At 38.5% G+C, this 22,520-nt stretch overlaps 2 protein-coding genes across 2 annotated transcripts; one reads left to right on the forward strand and one right to left on the reverse strand.

Annotated features, from left to right (window-relative positions):
* Positions 1-10,229: 10,229 nt before the first annotated feature.
* On the reverse strand, positions 10,230-14,780 carry LOC110048043 (uncharacterized). The gene is made up of 2 exons (XM_020753809.2): positions 14,494-14,780; positions 10,230-12,239 (listed from the first exon to the last, which is right to left on the reverse strand). The coding sequence occupies exons 1-2, from the start codon at positions 14,720-14,722 to the stop codon at positions 11,410-11,412; spliced, it is 1,059 nt and encodes a 352-aa protein (XP_020609468.2). The 5' UTR covers positions 14,723-14,780; the 3' UTR covers positions 10,230-11,409.
* A 269-nt stretch (positions 14,781-15,049) lies between these two features.
* LOC110048044 (PAT complex subunit Asterix-like) lies at positions 15,050-19,486 on the forward strand. Its single transcript, XM_020753810.2, has 3 exons — positions 15,050-15,250; positions 17,496-17,593; positions 18,959-19,486. Exons 1-3 carry the CDS (start codon positions 15,089-15,091, stop codon positions 19,023-19,025), a joined length of 327 nt encoding a protein of 108 aa, XP_020609469.1. The 5' UTR covers positions 15,050-15,088; the 3' UTR covers positions 19,026-19,486.
* Positions 19,487-22,520: the final 3,034 nt, after the last annotated feature.

A 22,520-nucleotide genomic window follows, 5' to 3' on the forward strand; every position in this document is an offset into this window, starting at 1 on the left:
TTCTTTTTTACCATAAGACGATAATTTAGGGGTAGCTCTGGTTTGTTTGTTGTTTCCCTTTTCGCTTAGGCAACTACACTTATCCTCTAAGCCACTTCTATCAATAACGTCGTGTAGTAACTAGCTCAGTCACGGCTAGTACTTTAGGTGTTTTGAATACCCGGCGTTCAAGGTATTCCTCGTATAGGACATACAATAGTCATACTAAGCTCGTAGATTGGACCGCTCTGACTCAATTCTAAGAGAGGGCGTCCGGAATAGGCGGACACTAAAAAGTAATATATCAAACCCGAAAGAGCGTGTTCTACTACATTTCCAAACACCGAGAAGAGAGTTGAAAATACGACGCGTATTGGAGTATTTTTGACGAACTTCGAGGTGTTTGGAAATGTGATCAGACACTGTCTCGACTGGTTCATATATCTTCTCAATCGAAACTAAAATTACGGAGAAAACGAGGAACTAGAGTCATAAAATTCTATGCTAATTAAGATCAGATATCCAAACACCGTTACGTTCATGGTTTCCTTTGTTTTAACTTAATGAATTGATAATGTTTCGAGAAACAAATGTCCAGTCTTTTCCACGTTCAAAAAGTGACTGATTTTCGTTCGACAATATGATCTCCTTGTTTGATATACCCCTTTACTGCTTGCAGTTTATAGGTAGGAGTTCTTTTAAAGCCATTCTGAAATCGCGCATTCTTATTGCGTAAACCCAAGGATCACAAATCGCGCTGAAATAAGAAATAACAGCCACAGAAACCCAAAATTTTCTTGAGAAACTATCAGTTTTTACGATTTTCATATCCGGTGGATTAGCCATCACCTGGACACAGTTAAAAATAAAAGTTGGCATGAAGAAAAATATATACAACCCTGTGATAATCCCAAAGGTGATGCTGTTTTCCTTTGCCGCTTGTGTTCTGCGATTTGTTGAGCTTCTGTCATGTTCTCAAGCAAAGGAAAAGTCCTTTTTGTTGCTCGATGAATTCTGAAATAACAGAAGGCTATATATTATACAAAATGGAGTCAGCACGGAGATTATCGCTACACAGATCCAAATTTGCACCAAGCTTTCTTCAGGAACTACGAACACCACAGTTGCGCCCAATACGGCCAAACACCACGAAAATATTATCAAAATTAGACATCTTGTCGAGGTCATTCTGTTGTGATACTGCAAAGGAGAAGTTATTGCGATGTATCTGTCCAACGCAACGTTACTCAAGCTTAATGTTACAGATGTTATAGTAAGGCAAAATACTGCACTGTCAGTTCGTACGAAGATAATTTCTTTACTAGAATGATTGAAGGCAAACTGAAGATTGCCAGTAAATCCGGAGAGAAGTTCTGCCGCAGCCAGTGAAGCCATATAATAACGCGCTGTAGATCGCAGTGAGGGAATGTTTCGGACAACTAAACGAACGGCCAGATTTTGTAGAACGGCCAAAATTCCAGAAATACAACAAATCGTGGTTAGTATGGCAATGAAAGTTACAGATACACTAAATCGTGGATATACCATGGTTAATTAGGAGGATGAATAGGTTTTCAGATCGACGGATTTGGCATTAAAAAGCGCGCGGATTGTGGATTTTTGCGGTAACACGAGCGGATTGGCGGATTTTGAAAACACAGTGGATCGTGGATCAGCTGTGAATTTTGGCGCGGATTCCAGATTGTGCCTGTCTTAATGTTCGGACCTTGGGTCCTAAATGAAATTTAGATCATAGATCTTTCTTCAGCCTTGGTCGGTATGTTAATGAGTTCATCCAAATGATATCTCAGTTTTTTCGAACGAAGCTCATTTAAACTCAGGTGTGAGACAGTTGTTGGAATTGTACTGTGTTATAGTCATCAAATTTAAACGTGCTGCCTTCTTTACTATTTGCGTGAAATTAACAATGGCATGCACATTTATTAAATTACCTTTGAACTTTTACACTTCTGTTTCCGGATGTGGTTGTGGTTTCGGATTTGAGCAAAAATATTGGCGGATCGACGGATTTGGCGAAAAAAGAGGCACGGATCGGCGGATTTCCATACCCCTATTTACCCCCCTCGTTGAAATATTCATCTGTGAAAACATTCATCCTTCCTAAATAGCTGCCGTAAACCAATTTATTCTTAGATTTATTGCCTTCGTCAGTAATCCACCAATAGGAACAAAGCTCGTTTAATTATTACTGCAATCTTTTCGATTATTACAGTTGTCAATGTCGAACCTTTTGAGTTTTTCAAACAAGTAAGTGACAAGAGCAAACAAATTGATACATATTATTATGACTTTTGCCTAAAACAACCTGTATTTACATGCGTATGAAAACGCAGGTCTCAAACTACCAAAATGACCTCTCCACAATGATCAGTTAATCAAGCGACTGACAAACAGTTTATATAAAACGCTAGGTTATATTGTAAAAGGTCACAAAACTTGATCCGTACTGCACGTCGTTGGTGTCTGTTTCTGGTTGGTTTCTGTTTTATTGATATATTTTGATTTTGTTGGGTACTGCTATGCTACAATGAGCATATTTTAAAAATAAAAATGTTGTGCCTCCGAAAAAAAACCAAAGCATATTACACCCCTACTTCTCTATAGCGGCCATCTCTCGAGAACTGCCACTTTTGCCTGTCCTCAAGATTAACTTGTGGCTGAAACAAAAAAAAAAGAAAAACCTTTCAAGTTATTTAAAAGATAAATTATTTTTCTTTCAAACGAGTATGGCAGAAAAAAAATCCCCGAGTCCCCCTGGGTCTTGAACCCACGACCTTGCACTCGCACGTTGTGCAAATGCGTTGCCCCTGGTCAAGGGGGACTCTGGTCGTGAGTTAGGCAATTTTTTAGCTTTATATGTGTCTGTAGTTGCTATTGGTGGCCCAGTTTAGCTCCGGCAACTGTGCCGCAACAATATTACAGTCAAACCTCCACTAACGGCCACAACTTTATAGCAGCCGCTTTTTCAGTTTGTTTCGGCCGACAATCCATACATTCACTCCTATTTTAACCTTTCTAGAACGCCAACGCCCACCCAAACACGTCCCAAACTACCAAAATGACCTCTCTAACACGACCAGTTAATCAAACGACTGACAAACAGTTTATACAAAACACTATGTTATATTGTAAAAGGTCACAAAACTTGATGCGTACCGCACGTCGTTGGTATCTGTTTCTGGTTGGTTTCTGTTTTATTGATATATTTTGATTTTGTTGGGTACTGCTATGCTACAATGAGCATATTTTAAAAATAAAAATGTTGTGCCTCCGAAAAAAAACCAAAGCATATTACACCCCTACTTCTCTATAGCGGCCATCTCTCGAGAACTGCCACTTTTGCCTGTCCTCAAGATTAACTTGTGGCTGAAACAAAAAAAAAAGAAAAACCTTTCAAGTTATTTAAAAAATAAATTATTTTTCTTTCAAACGAGTATGGCAGAAAAAAAATCTCCGAGTCCCCCTGGGTCTTGAACCCACGACCTTGCACTCGCACGTTGTGCAAATGCGTTACCCCTGGTCAAGGGGGACTCTGGTCGTGAGTTAGGCAATTTTTTAGCTTTACATGTGTCTGTAGTTGCTATTGGTGGCCCAGTTTAGCTCCGGCAACTGTGCCGCAACAATATTACAGTCAAACCTCCACTAACGGCCACAACTTTATAGCAGCCGCTTTTTCAGTTTGTTTCGGCCGACAATCCATACATTCACTCCTATTTTAACCTTTCTAGAACGCCAACGCCCACCCAAACACGTCCCAAACTACCAAAATGACCTCTCTAACACGACCAGTTAATCAAACGACTGACAAACAGTTTATACAAAACACTATGTTATATTGTAAAAGGTCACAAAACTTGATGCGTACCGCACGTCGTTGGTATCTGTTTCTGGTTGGTTTCTGTTTTATTGATATATTTTGATTTTGTTGGGTACTGCTATGCTACAATGAGCATATTTTAAAAATAAAAATGTTGTGCCTCCGAAAAAAAACCAAAGCATATTACACCCCTACTTCTCTATAGCGGCCATCTCTCGAGAACTGCCACTTTTGCCTGTCCTCAAGATTAACTTGTGGCTTAAACAAAAAAAAAGAAAAACCTTTCAAGTTATTTAAAAGATAAATTATTTTTCTTTCAAACGAGTATGGCAGAAAAGAAATCTCCGAGTCCCCGCTGGGTCTTGAACCCACGACCTTGCACTCGCACGTTGTGCAAATGCGTTGCCCCTGGTCAAGGGGGACTCTGGTTGTGAGTTAAGCAATTTTTTAGCTTTATATGTGTCTGTAGTTGCTATTGGTGGCCCAGTTTAGCTCCGGCAACTGTGCCGCAACAATATTACAGTCAAACCTCCACTAACGGCCACAACTTTATAGCAGCCGCTTTTTCAGTTTCGTTTTGGCCGACAGTCCATAGCGTGATTTCCTCCTATTTTAACCTTTCTACAGCGGCAACGCCCACCGTCTAAAGAGCCAGCTCAAGTTTTAAGAATATTTAACACTACTCTATTCGTTAACTTAGTCAGTCAGATTTAGACATGACCGATGTCAAACAGTGTTAACAAGCTGAAAGAACTAATTAAAAATATAGCAAAGTGTTGTGTGCGTTTCTTGATAAGCGATCCGGCACGCTAACCTTCTCTAAAGTTTGGTTCATTTCCATAAAGTAACCTTCTCACATACAGTTCACTTGCACCTCCTTAAAACCTCTATTTGATTTGTTATTGTTTAAAAAAGAGTCGTAAATGAAATCATAGTGAAACCCCACATGACCGTTTCGGTTTCCACGGACATAAATTTTTTTCTAGAATGGTTTAAGGAAAAGTAGAGATAAGCGATGAGTCCCATCAGGAGTTCTGCAGCAGCGAGTGAACATGAGCGAAAATTCCTAACAGATAAAACAACGGACTGGTTTTCCACGGCGGCCGAGATTCCAGAAATACAATATACAGATGTTAAGTTTGGAAAGAAAGTTATCGATAGATATTATTGTGGACATGCCATGGTAGACAAGGGGAAGGCAGATAGTGATATAAAAGTACGGTTTGAAAATAATCTATTCAGTTATGTTAGGTTAGGTTGTCACTCAGCGCTGTTTTGAGAGGTAAATGAAAGAAAACTGTTAAAATTGTCATCCACGCTATTTACATTAATTTATTTTTTTACTTCTTGCCATGATAATCAGCCAATAGGAACAGCCTTGGTTTAAAATAATTTGTTTGGGTGCAATTGCTTTCTCGCATGTGATCTATTTCGGTTGTAGATATATGACAAAAAACTTAATAGTCGATACGGGTGGGTTTATTAATGAACCTGACAATGCCACTACTAACCCGATACCCGCCCTAAAAAAAAAAACAGGTGTTGTGCAAACAGCCTCAGTCTTTTCTGAAGTGGCTCTTTGAAGGGTAAATTACTTGATACATGTACTCGGTTTTGCTTCACGTTAAGCCGGCAAACAAGGAACATTATTTGCATCACTGACAGCACACTTACAGCTATGAAGTAAAAGTGTTAGATCTCCGTTGGGTCATTGCTAGGCGAAATTTTCACACATTGAATAAAAAATTAAAGATAAAACGAACAGTGTAGTCACATGTACGTATGGCGTACCTTTTTTATCTATTAAGTATTTTATTTCTTACTTTTTTTGAGGTGGCTTTCTTAATTCTAGATATATTAAAGCGTCACTGTCAACACTATCTTATTCTTTCAGGACGGAATATTGTCTTTAACTCTTTTGACAAAACTGAGAGCATAGATTGATTTTCTCAATAAATGATTGAACTGTTCTTGTTATCTATTGAGGCATCACTAACAGGTTCCTTCGCCGGGATGGACTCGTTGCATTCAATACTGCTTGATGGATTTACCAGTTGTAAAGTTATTTTTGTTACAGTTGCAACAAAAGCCTTTTCACCGCTTTCTTCGATTCTAACATTCTATTTGAACAGTGAATTTACATTAAAAAAAAGCTGTAGGCGCAATTCCTCAAACTTTGCTAATCTCGTCACTTTTTCCCATTTATCAGGAGTAGCTCCAGTATGTTTTGTTTCCCCTTTCCTTTAGACACCCATACATATCTTCTGTGTTATCTTTATTATTAACGTCTTTTTATAACTAGCTGGTGCTTTAGATACTTTGAATACCGTACAAGATATTCCTCTAGCTTGTAGGTCTAGAACAATCGTACAAATCTTGTAGATTGACCAGTTCAGGTAGACGGGGCCCAGTGCTGTGAGAGGTGTTGCCATTAATATTTCACGATCAACAATTGCTCGACTTTCCTTCAGTCGGCAATATGGTGTCCTCGGTTTGAATTCCTTTTAACTGTTTGCAGTTAGGAGAGGTATCAAGTACAGCGGAAGAGTTCTTTCAAAGCCATTCTAAAATCGCGCATTCTTATTGCATAAACCCAAGGATCAAGAACCGCGCTGAAATAAGAAATCGCAACTAGTGCAATCCAAACTTTTCTTGAGGAACTTCCGCTTTTTACGTCACTCAGATCCGGAGGATTGGCTACGAAGACACAGTCATAAATGAAACTTGGCATGAAGAGCAAAATAAACAGTCCCGTGATAATTACAAATGTGTTTGCTGTTTTCCTCTGCCGCTTGTTTTCCGCGATTTGTTGAGCCTCTGTTATGTTATCTCGCACGGGAAAAGAAGTTTTCGTTGCTTGATAGATTCTGAAATAACAGAAAGCTATTACGCAAAATGGAATAGGCACGGCAATTATCGCTTGGCAAATCCATATTTGTATCAAGTTTTGTTCAGGAACAAGGTATACCGTAGTTGCGCCCAATACGGCCAAACACCACGAGAACATTATCAAAATTAAACATCTTGCCGAGGTCATTCTGTTGTGATACTGCAAAGGAGAAGTTATTGCGATGTATCTATCCAACGCAACATTACTCAAGCTTAGAGTTACAGATGTTGTAGTAAAGCAAAATACCGCACTCTCAGTTCCTAGGTTGATGCTTTCTTTTCTAGAATGATTTAAGGCAAAGTGAAGATTGCCAGTGAATCCGGAGAGAAGTTCTGCCGCAGCGAGTGATGCCATAAAATAACGCGCTGTAGATCGCAGTGAGTGAATGTTTCGGACAACTAAAAGAACGGCCAGATTTTGTAGAACGGCCAAAATTCCAGAAATACAAAAAATTGTAGTTAGTATGGCAATGAAAGTTACCGATAGACTAAATCGTGGATATGCCATGGTCGATTAGCGATAAAGCTGCATGTGAAAATTGTCATCCTTGCTAAATGGCTGCCGTACACCAATTTACTCTTAGATTATTGCCTTCGTAATCCACCAATAGGAACAAAGCTCATTTAATTATTACTGTAATCTTTACGATTATTTCTGTTGTAAGTGTCGAACCTGTTGAGTTTTTTCCAACAAGTAAGAGACAAGAGCAAACAAATTGATACATACTATTATGACTTTTGCCTAAAACAAACTGTATTTACATACATATGAAATCTAAAGAACAAACTGAAGTTTCAAGAATATAATACTACTCTGTTCGCTTTTGTATTCGGATTTACACATTGTATTTTCTTGTGCTTCGTATTCATGTTGTTATTTAGTATTCATATATTCTATGAAAGTACGCTCTTACATCACACCGACTAGCAGTACATTTGTATTTGCAACTGAGCATGCAGTCCATATGGGTGTTGGTCATCCGAAACGTGGTTTGCAAATTTAAAACTGTGTGTTTTTATCTCAAAGTTATTTACACATGACCGACAGCAATCAGTGTTAACAAGCTGAAAGAACTAATTAAAGATATAACAAACTGGTGCGTGCGTTTCTTGACAAGCGATCCGGCACGCTAACCTTCTCTAAATTTTGGTTCATTTTCATAAAGTAACCTTCTCACGTACAGTTCACTTGCACCTCCTTAAAACCTCTATTTTGATGTGATCTTGTTAAAAGAGTCTTCTACTTTTCTAAAAGTGACCTACTCTTTTAAGTGTGACCCACTTTTCTAAGTTTTTCGCCCACTTTTCCAAGCGTGACTCTTTTTCCAAGTGTGACTAGTTTTTCCAAGTGTGACTAGTTTTTCCAAGTGTGACCCATCGCTCCGATCGCTTGAAATTCTCTCTTTTATCGGCATCCAGGATCTTTCGTTTTTAACGCTCTTCAAACTATTCCGAAGAGAGTAGCAACAATAACTGTGTCTTTCTTTCTCAAAGATTGAAACCACGATGACCACGATGGATCCACGAACCCGCCATTTGTATCAGACAGATCAAAAATATAAACTTTTTGAAAACGGAAAGGAATCACTTTCTATGAACTCTAGAGGTTTATGAAACCATTCGCTCGACATGGCGAATCAAATTTGGCTCGGATCGAGCAACCTTGATCGATAGAGGCGAACAGAACATTTGCCGCCATGCTCTAGCTAGTTCGCCTCACCCGTTCTTTGATCGAATTTCATGCGATGCATAAACAGCGAAGCCTCTGGTTGTTATATTAACTATTTCAACTTTTTTAACCAGGGCATATATGGTTGATCTGGCTTACCGCATTAAATTATTCTGTCAAATGCTAAACGGCTCATGCGCCACAAAAACATGACAGATCTGTAATCTGATTAGCACCAGCACCAGACGTACCCGGGAATTAGAGCCCATGTCCTGCTGGGTATTTCAGAGTCTCGTGAATTACATCATGAAAGATTTAATAATGGATTTCAAAAAAACTTTATCACTTAAACAAGGTCTTTCATAATTTTCACAGTACGTATTCCAAAGCAAGTTTGGGCTGTCAATAAAAGCTACATTTCATGTGCATATAGGTACCGTTAAATTTGCTACTCAATTCACGGAGTCCCCCTGTAGCCCAGTGGTTACATTTCCGAGCTTCGGTTCGGATGGGCACGGCGTTCAGCCCCCAAAGGGGGATTCCGCGTATTTTTTTCAAATTTAAAAAAAAATTTTTTTTTTAATTTGTTTGTTGGACTCCATTCATATTTTTACGTACAATCTTCTTTTTTCTCCTTTTTGAACCAAGTTAGGTGTTAAAAGAATTTTTACGGAAAAACGTCAGCCCTGGCTGATGGTCAATTATACCCATCTCGCCGTGTCTTAGTTATTTCATTTAAGCCGCTCTTTATTAGCTTTGTGTCCAATAGGCAAAGACCTGCAAAAGTACTGATCTTAATTGCTTTTCCAAGTGTGACACACTTTTCTAAGTTTGACCCATTTTTCCAAATGTAAGCCAGTTTTTTCAACTGCAACCTATTGTTTAATTGTGACCCATTTTTTCAAGTGTGACCTACTTTACTAAGTGCGAGCCACTTTTCTAATTGTGACCCATTTTTCCAAGTGTTACCTATTTTTTCAAGTGTGACCCGATATTTCCAAATGTGACGCATATTACCAAGTGTGACCAAATTTTTAAATGTAACGCATATCTCCAAGTGTGACCCATTTTTTTTTAAGTGTGATTTTTTTTTCCAGTGTTTTCCATTTTTACAAGTGCGACTCTTTTTTTCAAAGTGTTTCCCATTTTTACAAGGTCTTACATAATTTTCACACTACGTATTCCAAAACAAGTTTGGTCTATCAATAAAAACTACATTTCATGTGTATATAGGTACCGTTAAATTTGCTACTCAATTCAAGGAGTCTCCCTGTAGCCCAGTGGTTACAGTCCGAGCTTCGGTTCGGAAAGGCATGGCGTTCAGCCCCCAAAGGCGGACTCCGCGTGTTTTTTAAAATTTTTTTTAATTTGTCTGTTGGACTCCATTCACATTGTTACGAACAATCTTCTTTTTTTTCCCCTTTAAACCAAGTTAGGTGTGAAAAGACCTTTTAAGGGAAAAGATCAGCCCTGGCTGACTGTTAATTATACCCGTGCTGGAAAATAGTGTTTTGCAAAAAGGAATGATTCTGCCTTAATGAAACAATGCAGGCAGAACATGTAAACTCAGTCTCATTCCCAGGCTCTCGCTCCCTTGCCTCCCTTGTTGTCGAGGAGAGGAGAGAGAGCCTGGGATCAAGGTTGATATGACCTGTGGGAAAAGAGCATCATTCATTCCAATCTCCCCTCCTTGATACCATTTCAAGGAACTGACATAAACTTCAACATAATCAGTTAAGTGCAACATCTCTTATAACTTGTAAATTATTCCAAATTAATTTTAATTTGTTGGGAAATGAGCAAGGGTGTCATTCCTCTTCACCAGTCCCTCTCAGTTGTTACAAGAACTTAACATCGTTTGTCACTTTTAATTGTTATTAACAAAACCAGTTTAAAAGTAGATACTGGTACATTAAATAACACAAAATAGATACATTCAGTCAGTTAAATAACAAATACAAAAGCAGTTAACAACCTGTGACAAACAATGTTCCAAAACATTCAAACACAATGCCAGTTAATCATCTACTCTATCTGTGGTGGAGGCAGAGAAACCTCATTGTTAGTGTGCTCGCCTATGGATCAAGCAGTTCAGGTTCAAGCCCTGACAAGAGGAAACGTGTTGTGCTCTTGGGCAAGACACTTTACTCTCACAGTGCCTCTCTCCACCCAGGTGTATAAATGGGTACCGGCAAATTTAATGCTGTGGGTAGCCCTGCGATGGACTAGCATCCCATCCAGGGGAGAGTAGAAATATTCTTAATCGCTTCATGCAACAGAAACAAGAGATAAGCGCTAGCCTGATGGACCACTTTGCTTGTATGCAGACTTTTTACTTTATCTGTACCTATGTGGCACACAAGGCTTCAAGTGATGCTTTTAATTACACAAAATGGGAATATTTGTAAATATTTGTAAAAGTTTCATGTACATGTGGTTCATTTGACCTAAGTCATGTTTTAACCTATTGTTAACATTGTATGCTAATGTATGATCATTTTTAATGGCATAATGCTACACAAGTTCTGATTGGTCAGTAGTAATTGACTATGGTTATTGTTAATTATGTGACACAAAAATCATAGATAAAAGTAAGAGTGGTAACAAACACAAACAAATTACTATATGTACATGTAGTATGTAGACTTCTTGAAGCAGCACTAGTACTAAATAACTATTAATTTTGCCAATGACTGGGCTGTTTCATGGAAAAATATACATAAAGTGTATTCAAATTAAAATGGACTAAAGCTGGTCAAAAAAGTGTGCTTCTAATTCAACAACATTTAATATTTATATTTTCCTATCTACTAGATAGGTCAAAGTAATTCCACACCCAGATCGGTCTCCTTTAGGGGTTTAATTCAAATTTTCCGACAAATATCCCCAACTTATTCACATGCAAATCTCCCCACTGAGGACCATACCTACCAACATTAACAATTGATTATGTATACCCAATAGTTACTTCACAAAATTGTTGATATTTTCCTAGAAGTGGGCCACTCTCAAATTACACACATTTTTACTGACATCAATACCACTTCATTGATGCAATGACCACACTCAAACCTAAGAAGGTGAAAGAAAACAAAAGCTGGCATCCTTTACAAGCTTTTGGGTTTTCCTCTCCACTCCTTTCTGGCGTATGGGTGTCATCATCTTTCCTCGGCCCTGGATTTGTTTCCGTGTGGGTGAAGCTATTCTCACCATATAAAGTTGACTTCCAGTTGTCACTACACTTATCTATCTTGCTTCGCAATAGCCATGTGCTTTCAATGATCTCTGTGTTATTTTCCCCACAGATGTGACACTGCCCCACCCACCCTGTGACAGATGAACCAGTCTTCCATACCACAAAGTAAGCAAAAGTGCTGCTTGAGCCGCCGAGTTGACCAATTCCTAACACCTCGGAATGACTTGTTCCTGCAGCCCCAGTTTCTCGCTCAACAGCAGTCCGGTACTCTCCTTTAATAACACTGTCTTCTCCCTGCTTTAAAATCATCTCAGAACCTAAAAGATTGTACCATTTTCCATTAAGGTTACAAGGCTTGTTTTGACCTTCAGGGTCCCAATTCTTGATTATTGTATTAATATTTGGAGAAGTTTTCGTATTTGTTACATCTGGTTTGCGAGGACCATCGCGTTGTTCATATCTAGTGAATGTGTCACGTCCAATCCGGGTGGATTGCCACTTGTCTATACATGTATCGACCTTGGAGCGTAGCAGCCATGAAGTTAAAAGTTTTTCATGTCCATCTTCACAGACAAGACACTGACCAGTCCACACAGTTGTTGAGGAGCCATTACGCCAGACAACTGAGAAAGCAAAGGCTGCCCCTGGGTAGTCATAGGGTGCAGTACCTATCACAAAGGAAAATCACAATGTTATACTTAAATCCACTGATTAGAGGGCTAAGAATATGGGTCTTTAATTAATTAGATGTGAACAATTCTAGTCAATTTGAATGCATTAAATGTCTGGTTCTCTAGGTAATATTTTGTGTTTTTATTTCTCCGCTTGACGACTTGAATACAAGTGTGTTAAAATAAAATGCAGTGACAGGAAAGTGGAAAGGACAAGATTCTACTACAATTGCCCTTTGATTACAGAGCTAAACAGAATACATGACACCACCTATTTGCCCTTACAGCTGAAGGACATTGTCAATTTCTTCAAATGGATCTTGGGGAGAAAGAGCTGACTCACCCTTTTACTACCCCAGCAATAGCTGTTATTACAGTTTTCAGCGGTTTGACATACAAATGAGGTGAAAGAGTCAATTCTGCTTTGTATTGACTTGTTCGCCTTGTTTGTATGCCTTCTTAAACAAAAGAATATTGGACCGCAGGTTCAACTGTAATAACAGCTATTTCTGCTTTCTTCCATTCTTTGACAACGTATTGCTCTCCCTCCCATCTATTTTGGTTATAGAATTATTTAGCGGGGTTTGGCCTAATTAGTTTTCGCAAACGTTTTCACACAGGTCTTTAATTTTGCAGTTTTTCTGAAAATCGTGAAAATGTATTGCAGCACAATAGTTTGCAGCACAGCGTTTGCAAATTCCTCAAAAGTTCCGCGTTAGAGACAAATCTTATCCATGCGATGGATTTGCATCTGTTGTACTCTTCTCCCTAACATATCTTGGATTCCATCTTGTTAGAAAGTGCGAAACTCAACAAACTTGCAAACAGACTGTGATTAGCAACTTGCCCAACAGCAGAGATTCACTCATCGCACAATCATCAATTTAAGGCTTTCATACAAAAAGGGCGTATATACAGGTAGCATTTTGGGCCGATTTTTATTTTTTGCAGGATCAAGCTAATTTTTGGTACACTGACTTGTTTTGACATGAAACGCATTGTTGCATAATTGTTTTTGCTGATTTGCGTTTCGTTTTCAAGAAATAACGTATGCAAAAAACTCAGTTTTCCGAGCGGCATCTTTTGGAGTGAATCCTTCAAAGGTGGATTTTGACGCAGCACGAACTTAAACAGTTACTTTCAGCAGCTTCAACAGCACGGTTTTTTTTAAATACATGTTTTTATTTTTGAAAGAAGTAGAGAAATAGACCGGAAAAAAAAATCCACCAACCTCGTATCGAACTGGTGTCATGACAAAACAAGCATGAATCCGGCCTGTTCAGCGCCTCATTCGCTTGCGCTAACGAAGCAAACAGTAAGAGACTTGCATAATTATATGAATAATAAAAGTAGCAGCAAATACCACACTTCGGTGACTTCATCGTTTAGCAAAACAAAAGGTTTCTTTTGTTTTTCGCTCAACAAAAGATCTCCAAAAGATACCGTTGGAAAACTGAGTTTTTTGCATATGTTATTTCTCGAAAACGAAGCGCAAATCAACAAAAACAATTGCACAATGATGCTTTTCATGTCATACCAAGTCAGTCTGCCAAAAATTAGCTCGCTCCTGCAAAAAAAAAAAAATCAGCCCAAAATGCTATATATGCCCTTTTTGCATGAAAGCCTTCAATTATTTGTCACCACGTGGTCACTTTTTTTTTAATCACGCGAATGAAACCAACGGTGCCCGGGAGACGGCCTGAAAAAAAAAAAAAGCCATCTCAAAGGATGTATGGGATCAATAGTATTAGTCACGGCACCATGAGTAATCAGGCTTATTTCTTATTGTTAGCTTCATTATATTTTACTGTTGGTATAAGTGAACAAGCCTTGCGGCTATTAAGAAACACGTGTTTCCCAAGGTTTTTTACTTGGTCTATTGAACGCGTGTATACCTCGTGAAACCCACGGCCGGTACACTGACTTCATTAATAAATCACAAGTATTGTTCGATAGAAGGCCAAACACCACAGGACATAATTAAAACTTCCATTGCCTGTAAAACATAACAATGTCTCAAAAAAAGAGATAAAAATACGAAACTAAGCACAGTATAAGCTAAACAACACAGGCAACACTACAATATTACACCCGTAATGCCTGTAATGCGTGTAATATCAATGATAATTTGCAAGTCAGGCATGGTCAGGCATGCCAGCTATCGCATTTAAGCTTGCATTTGTACTTGCACTGCTTGAAAATATTACAAATCAGAATTTTTGAACATAAACAGTTAAGTTCTCATATTCACCTAGCAGGATTGAATGAGTTTCGCCGGCCGAGCCATTCTGTCTCTCAACCGCCGTTCTGTACTCCCCTAGTAATCTTCCATCGTTTTCGTGCTTTAGGAAAATCTCAGAACCCAGCTGATTATACCATTTGCCGTCTAAACTCTGGCAGTTCTTTCCAGTTGAAAGCCATGCAAAAGCAACGACCAAAAAGGCACAAGAAAACAAGTAAATTGTCGGAGAAACAGCCATCTCTCTTGCCGGCGTTTACTCGCTAGTTACGTGCAAATGATCATTCACGACCCACGTGGAGTATAAATATTTTGCAATAGCTTTCGTTACCAGTCTTGCTCGTGCCTTAATTTACCACCCCTGGCTCTAGTCGAGGAATGAGGTTTTAATGAGCAAAAACACCCTAATAAAAGCTTTGCAAATGCCTTAGGCAATCATTGGAAGTGAAAATTTACAATCTGCTTTTCAATCGAGCTGAAAAATTCGAAAACATGGACTTTCAATGCAAAGAGAGTTGTCTAGACCGGGAACGTAAATTGCCTCAGGACCGCCATATTGAATGTCTGCACAAGGCATGCCGGGAAGTTCTTCCTCACGCGATTCAACATGCCTGCCGGTGCGTCGTATTCGTTGCCAAAAGAAGATCCTAGAAGGCCCGCAAAAATCTTCCGATACAAGCCGGTGACTAGCAAGCCTACAGATGATCCGACAGCAGAGTATATGAACCTTCTAGGAATGATATTTAGTATGTGTGGGCTCCTGATGAAGGTATGTAGAACGCTACACTTCTGAATGTAGTCGATCTGTAATCAAACATGTTAACTTAAATTTGTTTATCTCATCGTCATAACATAATTTTTATGAGATCAGTAAGTTCCCACAATGTGTAAAAAGAGATTTTAAATCCCTATAATTTTTCATGTACAGGTTTTACTACCATAAAATGTATTTACACTGTAAAAATTATGTAGATCTCCTGCTCTTCACCTCTGCTCTGTAAAAAATGTTACCAACACAATCGAACGTTCGATCTTGTGATATTTGCGTGTGTTGTGTTCGGTGTTAACCTTCATGATAGCTAGTTAGGCTAGCGAGTAAGTTGAGTCATATCCTGTGCTGTGATTTGTTATCTAGACAGCCTGGCAAACTGAATATCTAGCCATCTTTGACTGAAATATATTTAATTCATTGAAGGCCTCCGCACACTAGCCGATTTTTTGTTGGCCGACAAAAAACTTCACTTGTCAGCTAGTGTACGGTGAATTCAGACAAGTCTGCGACAATATCGAGGCTTGTCAGGCGATATCTGACAGTGCTAGATCTCAAAACATCTTTTCAGGCCTTGTCAGCCAGTGTGCGCTGGAGCAAGACAATTTGTTGGGGCTCACACACACCTCAACCAATTAGGAAATTTCATGAGAGTCACATCAGTGGAATAGGCACCATCTTGATTTTGGATGACTGGGCCCCAAGCTTCATTGCGGTTAGTCATGACAAAAAATTGGCTGATGTGCAGCAAGCTGATGGCCCAACAAATTTTAACGCAATTTGACCCAGACAAAAAATCTGCAGTTCTAGGACAAAAAATCGGCTAGTGTGCAGCAGCTTTTAAGTGGGGATGGAAGTAAACCATGTAGTCCAATTCTTTCAATACCCTAGACTTGAAATAATATTGTTTTATCATTATGAAGTCTCTCTTTGTTTCATATAATTGTACATATGGGTTATTGACCAAGCAAGAGGTCAAAATATTAGCCAAGATCTGTTTTGCATGTTTATAGATTGAGACGTAGTTGAGGTTCATAAACATGCAAAAAAGCAAGGCAAATATTCAGCCCTCTTGTCAGAACAAGCTTGGTCAATGAAGGATATAACCACTCTGTTGCAGAATGAAGCGAACAGTACCAATTGGGTCCAAATATCCCCATCTTGTCTGCTCTGTTACCCAATCAGAGCACATGATTTGGTTCATTGTACTCGGTCACCAAGCTAGCCATATAACAAAAAAAATTAATGTGATAAGTTAATAAAGATGGTGAATTTTAAGCTCGGTAATGAAATGTGAAGGTGAATTAATCAACATGACACGAGCGTGGGACAAAGAAAAATTCTGAGTCCCCGACAGGAATTGAACCCATGACCTCCCGAACACCACACGGGCGCTCTATCCACTGAGCTACGAGAACTCATGGAGAACAAGGTCATTTATAGAGCGCCTGCCCGGTGTTCGGGAGGTCATGGGTTCGATTCCTGTCGGGGACTCAGAATTTTTCTTTGTCCCACGCTCGTGTCATGTTGATTAATTCACCTTCACATTTCATTACCGAGCTTAAAATTCACCATCTTTATTAACTTATCACTACTCACGATGAATTCAATAGTGTTGATCCTAGCAGTATGCAGGACATCTATCATATATGAACTCAGTTAAATGACCTTGCTCTCCATGAGTTCTCGTAGCTCAGTGGATAGAGTGCCCGCCCAGTGTTCGGGAGGTCATGGGTTCAATTCCTGTCGGGGACTCAGAATTTTTCTTTGTCCCACACTCGTGTCATGTTGATTAATTCACCTTCACATTTCATTACCGAGCTTAAAATTCACCATCTTTATTAACTTATCACTACTCACGATGAATTCGATAGCGTTGATCCTAGCAGTGTGCAGGACACCTATCATATATGAACTCAGTTAAATGACCTTGCTCTCCATGAGTTCTCGTAGCTCAGTGGATAGAGCGCCCGCCCGGTGTTCGGGAGGTCATGGGTTCGATTCCTGTCGGGGACTCAGAATTTTTCTTTGTCCCACGCTCGTGTCATGTTGATTAATTCACCTTCACAAAAATTAATGTATTTCTAATCCAGCAAATAGTTTAAAATTTTACACTGAGCAAAGTATGAACCTCTTTACAGGTGCATAAGTTTTAGTTACTCTTAGAAGATCAAAATGGTAAAAATGGTAAATATCATTCTCTTTAATAATAGTAAATAATTATGTATCAACACTTTATTCCTAGCTCAAATGGGCAGCATGGGCAGCTGTATATTGTTCATTCATTACTTTTTCCAACTCACGCTCGTCAGAGGATACCAAACAGATGTTCAGTAGTTTTCTGTAAGTATACAATTTGCTGTAGAAATCATTAGATTAACAGCCTAAAGGAAAAAAGCAATTAATTTTACTGGTAGTTAGTTGGATCAACGATCCCAGACAAGAAACTTGAACACCAAGCAAGTTCTCCCCTCCCCCACTTACAATGTTGATAATTCCCTTTTTGTTGAAAAAAAAAGCGCTGCATTTTACAACATTGATTAGGGGAGATGGGGGATATGTGATCCAGCTCAATTGTCCTAACTAATTTTGTCCAGGATTGAAGGTCAGCACTGAATTACTGCGGACAAAGATTATCAATTGAAAGATAACATGGGGGCTTTGATGATAAAGAATTTTCGAAGATTACCCTGAGTTTAAATGTCATCTCTGATCAGTAATAATTAAATAGTCTCCCAAAGATTGGCAAAGATCACTCATTCTACAGTGATGGGAAAAGGGTCAGACACTGTGATTGAGTTTTCCAGTTTCACATAATTCCTTACCAGATTTGGTCAAACTTACATGTACATTGTACATTTGTCATCTGTTTGACACAGAAACGTGTGTCACCAGTGCAAGGCATAGCCATTAACTGATATCATACAACTAAACTGCATATATTCTTTTAAAATTACCCTTAGCAGTTCAATCAGTATGGCCAGATAATTTTTCCAGGTCATTGACTGATATGTACATGTACATTGAATGCTGCACATCACCCATAAAAGCCCCCAGGTTAATTTTCTCAGGAAGGCTTTGTGTTCACTTTAACATTGTATTTTTGTTATTATGTGATGTGGAGGAGGGGGAGGTGGATTTTAGAAGAGATTGTTATCATTTACATACATGTTAAGTCAAGTGTGAATTTTTATTTTTGAAATGAGTTAGACTCATATTTGGAAGGGATTTTGTCGGTGAAAAATTGCTGAATCAGGGGTCTTCACTGTATTGTCTATTGAGGTTTAACCAAGCTTTCAATGAAAATACATGTACATGTGGGTTTCTCACTGAGATTTCCCTTAAAGCAGGGGCCATTATGTACTGGTTTGAATGACTTTGTCAGCAGACTTACTGCAGCTGCCAACTAAAAAGTCCAAGAGTTTTTTTTTAAATATCAGGCAAGTGCTGCATAAAATTCAGCAACACATTGTTACCTAGTCATGCTTGGCGTGGTTTGTCTTGTCTTATTCATAGGTGTAGTGGAATGACGAGATTATCCAAGATACATTTTCAATCAGTGCTATGAAATTGGTAGCTTCTGCAATGCAATCATCGAGAAAAAATTAAGTGACAACTGAAAAGATTGTCCTGCATAAGAGACTTAAAGGTGTTTTAATTTTTACTGAATGCTTGAAGCATTTAAACTCATTCTGATTTTCTTTTCAGATTATCTGTCTCAGCTGTTGTGATGTCATATCTTCAAAATCCACAACCAATGGCCTCAACTTGGTAGCAGGCATATCTTTCAGTTCACACAACAAACCATTCATTGGGATTCATCTGGGATCAAAATAATTTGCCTGTTGACATTTTACATGCTTTCTACCAGCCCTAAATTGCACAGAATCTGAGAATAACTTATTACAGATAGAACCAGGAATAATTATGCTGTAGAGAACTTTTTTTTTTCATGATTGTGTTCTAAGTCTTGTGTTTTAGAGTTTCAAGCAGTATTTCACAAGTATGGTTTATAGAAGTGTTTGTTATTTGGTCTTGTACCCAGGTCTTCTCATCTTCTCCTGAAGGAACCTCTCATATTTGTAAGATCCATTTTGATACAAACTGTATTAGTACCATGGCATGGCCCATTGGATGTACAACTGTACTATAAACTTGTAAATGCTTTTGGTCACAAATTACATGAATGTAAATCTGGTTGAATCTATTAATAAACTATGATAGCTACAGTCAAAATTAATCCTACAGTACATGGCCAGTGATTCAGGATAACAGCTTCTTGCATCTGTTTGTCTTACAATGATAAAGTTTTCTCTGAGAGCAAGAGATTTTAGCTTTGGGAAGTACGATGACCAGTTTTCAATCCTAAGTTTCTGTGATGGGTGGGTGCTTGGGTGTCCAAGGCAAGCTTTGATTCAGTAATTATTTCTGAAGCCAGCCATTAAGTAAACCATAGGTCACATTTGCCATCAACTCTGGGCTGAGGATTACAGCCGCTTTAAATTAATACCTACATACACCTTTATTTTATTCAAGCTAGGTTAACACAGTCAGTGTCAAAAGATGATTCTGTTATCCAAAGCAGCCCTGGAAATGAAACTTAATAGTTTTTTCATAGACTGTGAAAATCATGTGGAACTTTTTCTAAAGCATTTTAATGAGCTCTTTTGATGACATTTCATTCAATGACCAAATTAAACTACAGGTTCCCCTTTTAATAATCTTTGTTCTGCAATAAAGGAGGTCAGGGACATAAAAGGTCATATTTATTGAAATCAACATTACTGCAGCCCCCGTTCTTGAAATTTGTGCCAGTGTTGTCAAGAATGCTTCCTGGAAAATATTGAGCCTCTTTAACCTGAAAAATACAATGTTGTTAAAACGGCTTCTTCTCTTAACTATCAAAATAGCTTTCGTAGTATTATCTATATAGTAGCCTGTTCCTGGTTCCGTTCAGTCTGAGATGGGACAGGAAAGTTTAATAGGTGCATGAGAAAAACAGGAAAAGAGAAACACCTCTGTTCTCCCTAGTCCTCACTCTCCTTTTGTCCTTTCTAGTCACGTGTCACTGACTATAAGAGAGCTGAGAACAGCCTGCTATGTCAGTACTTTCATGTGAATTCAGGCTCTGAAGTTGCCTTGAGAAAAATTAAAAATGTTCCTTTTTTGTTTCTTTTCTTCCTCCCTCCCTTTCTTCCTTCCCTCCATCCCTTTCTCTTTATTTCTTTCGTTCATTAGTCGTCAACAAACGAAAGAAACGTAGGAAAGTGAACGAAGCTAACACTAATCATTGCTGGAATGACTATTATAACCATGAGGTTTAAAGTGCTGGTAATGTCATACTACTTTAAACTAGAGTAGAGCCACGATTCTTACAATAATTAACTTTAACTGAGAAGCCATCAAAACACAAGACGCTTCTATTCCAACTCACCAGAAAAAGCAAATGAAGTGATTACTTCAATTATTCCTGTTAGCCTTGCTAATTTCTGTCCGATAAACACCTGTCTCCCCTCCCTTGCAATCAACTGAAGGCTGTCGTGATCCACGTCCGAACCAATCCCCACTGCTACTATTTTAACGCACTTTTCCTGTTAAATGTATGTTAAGTGCCATGACATGACACCATAGTGGTTTGTACGTTTCTTACTACACTACATGTGCGATATAGGGGGGTTTATGGATGGCGTCACTTTCTTTGTCAAAGTCTTTGGGCTCGTCACGCAGTCTTCCTCCCTCAACAACGGAGGAAGATTACGTGAAAAGCCTAAAGAGCGTCTGCGTTTATGAGATGCGTGGCTGAGGTACAAACGATGTTAACGTTAAGTACTCAAAATAACGAGGGTATTTAGTTAACAGTGCATAGTAAATGGTTTGTGCCCAGGTATATTAGTAATTTTCATCTAATGTGATCGTCCGTGTTATGGTTTTTCAGAAAAGAATTTTTGTTGGCGACTGACGTTTCCACAACTTAAGGTGGCCGAACACAGTTTTCAAGAGCCTCTGCCTAATTCACCATTACTTTAAAGATATTTATGCTTTGGCGCCCGTTTTTTGCAAGAGTCAACGTTAACCACAGAAGGGTTTATTCTCACATTTTGGCTAAGGTGAGTGCTGTTGCCATGGCAACGGGGCTGGTTAAAAACAAGGCTTAAAAAATGGTTTTTGTTTATTTAAAAAAAATTCAGTCGTTAGATTTTTTTCCTCATTTGCCCACTATGAATTGACATTAAATCCCTTCTGTCAACACTGTTCTAATCAAATTTTGACATAGGCGACTTTCGTAATTCGCCGTAAATCGTTTTCACTGCATGTTCTGTACTATTAAAAATTCCCTATGTCAAAATTCAGATTTTTTGCGATAGATCATTCGCGTGGTTTCTGAATTATTTTTTTGCCAAATTTCTTGAAATTCTAACGACTGGATCGTTAGAAATCGGCAAGTTTCTGCAAAAGCAATCGGTTTCAATTTTTCGAGCGATTGCGCATGCGCTGCATTTAACTGGGTTCTTTCGGTAACAAAGAAAAAGCTGAGAATTGCTGGGTTCTTTGCGTCGTTACCTTTTCTAACATAGCTTTGTAATAAAAGACTGAAGGCATCAGTACACTGCGTTCAATAATGGAGAAAAATAGCGCATATAGTGCGGGTGTTGAGTAAATAAAATGATCGCTCTGTTGAAGGCATGTTTTGCATCAGCAAAAGCGCGCGCGAAAACTGTGTTCGGCCACCTTAAGCGGACGTCACAGATATTTGAAATGAGTTCAGTGTCAGCCAATTGTGTTATATGTCTGGAATTAAACTGATTGCCCTGCAATCTAGCCGTAATGATATTGTCTACACGACTCGTGTCAAATTTGTCAACAGTGATTGGTCGGTTCAACAATAGTAAGTTTCCGCATCTGTCTATTGTTAGTCAACTTGAGCTTTACCACGTGAAGTCCATCCGTCACTTTGTTTAAGCGACTCTTAAACCAATAACAGGATTTGATACTTTTCGCAGAGTGTCGCTACTTTCGAGAAACTTAAAACTGGATTCTTTTTGATAGGAAAAGTTTGAAATAAATGCTAAGATGTTACTTAACGTGCATGAATAAATCAATATAATAAGTCACTGATGAATTAATAATAATAGTAATGATAATAATATGATAATAATAATGATAATAATGATAATAATGATAATAATAATAATAATAATAATAATAATAAATAAATAAATTAGTATTTTAAGAGCAGGCCCTCCAATCACCTAGAGGTGGTTTTCGGGAG

This window comes from Orbicella faveolata, unplaced genomic scaffold (genome assembly GCF_042242905.1).
Source record: "Orbicella faveolata isolate gen_17 unplaced genomic scaffold, um_ofav_v1 contig_14, whole genome shotgun sequence".
Taxonomy (NCBI): domain Eukaryota; kingdom Metazoa; phylum Cnidaria; class Anthozoa; order Scleractinia; family Merulinidae; genus Orbicella; species Orbicella faveolata.

Bases quoted from the DNA above. Each gene is read 5' to 3' on its own strand.
- LOC110048044 (XM_020753810.2), top strand. From the start codon at position 15,089: ATGCCTGCCGGTGCGTCGTATTCGTTGCCAAAAGAAGATCCTAGAAGG. The intron at 15,251-17,495 runs GTATGTAGAACG...CTTTATTCCTAG, and splicing joins TGTGTGGGCTCCTGATGAAG to CTCAAATGGGCAGCATGGGC. The intron at 17,594-18,958 runs GTAAGTATACAA...TTTTCTTTTCAG, and splicing joins CAGATGTTCAGTAGTTTTCT to ATTATCTGTCTCAGCTGTTG.
- LOC110048043 (XM_020753809.2), bottom strand. From the start codon at position 14,722: ATGGCTGTTTCTCCGACAATTTACTTGTTTTCTTGTGCCTTTTTGGTC. The intron at 12,240-14,493 runs GTGAATATGAGA...CCTTTGTGATAG, and splicing joins AACTCATTCAATCCTGCTAG to GTACTGCACCCTATGACTAC.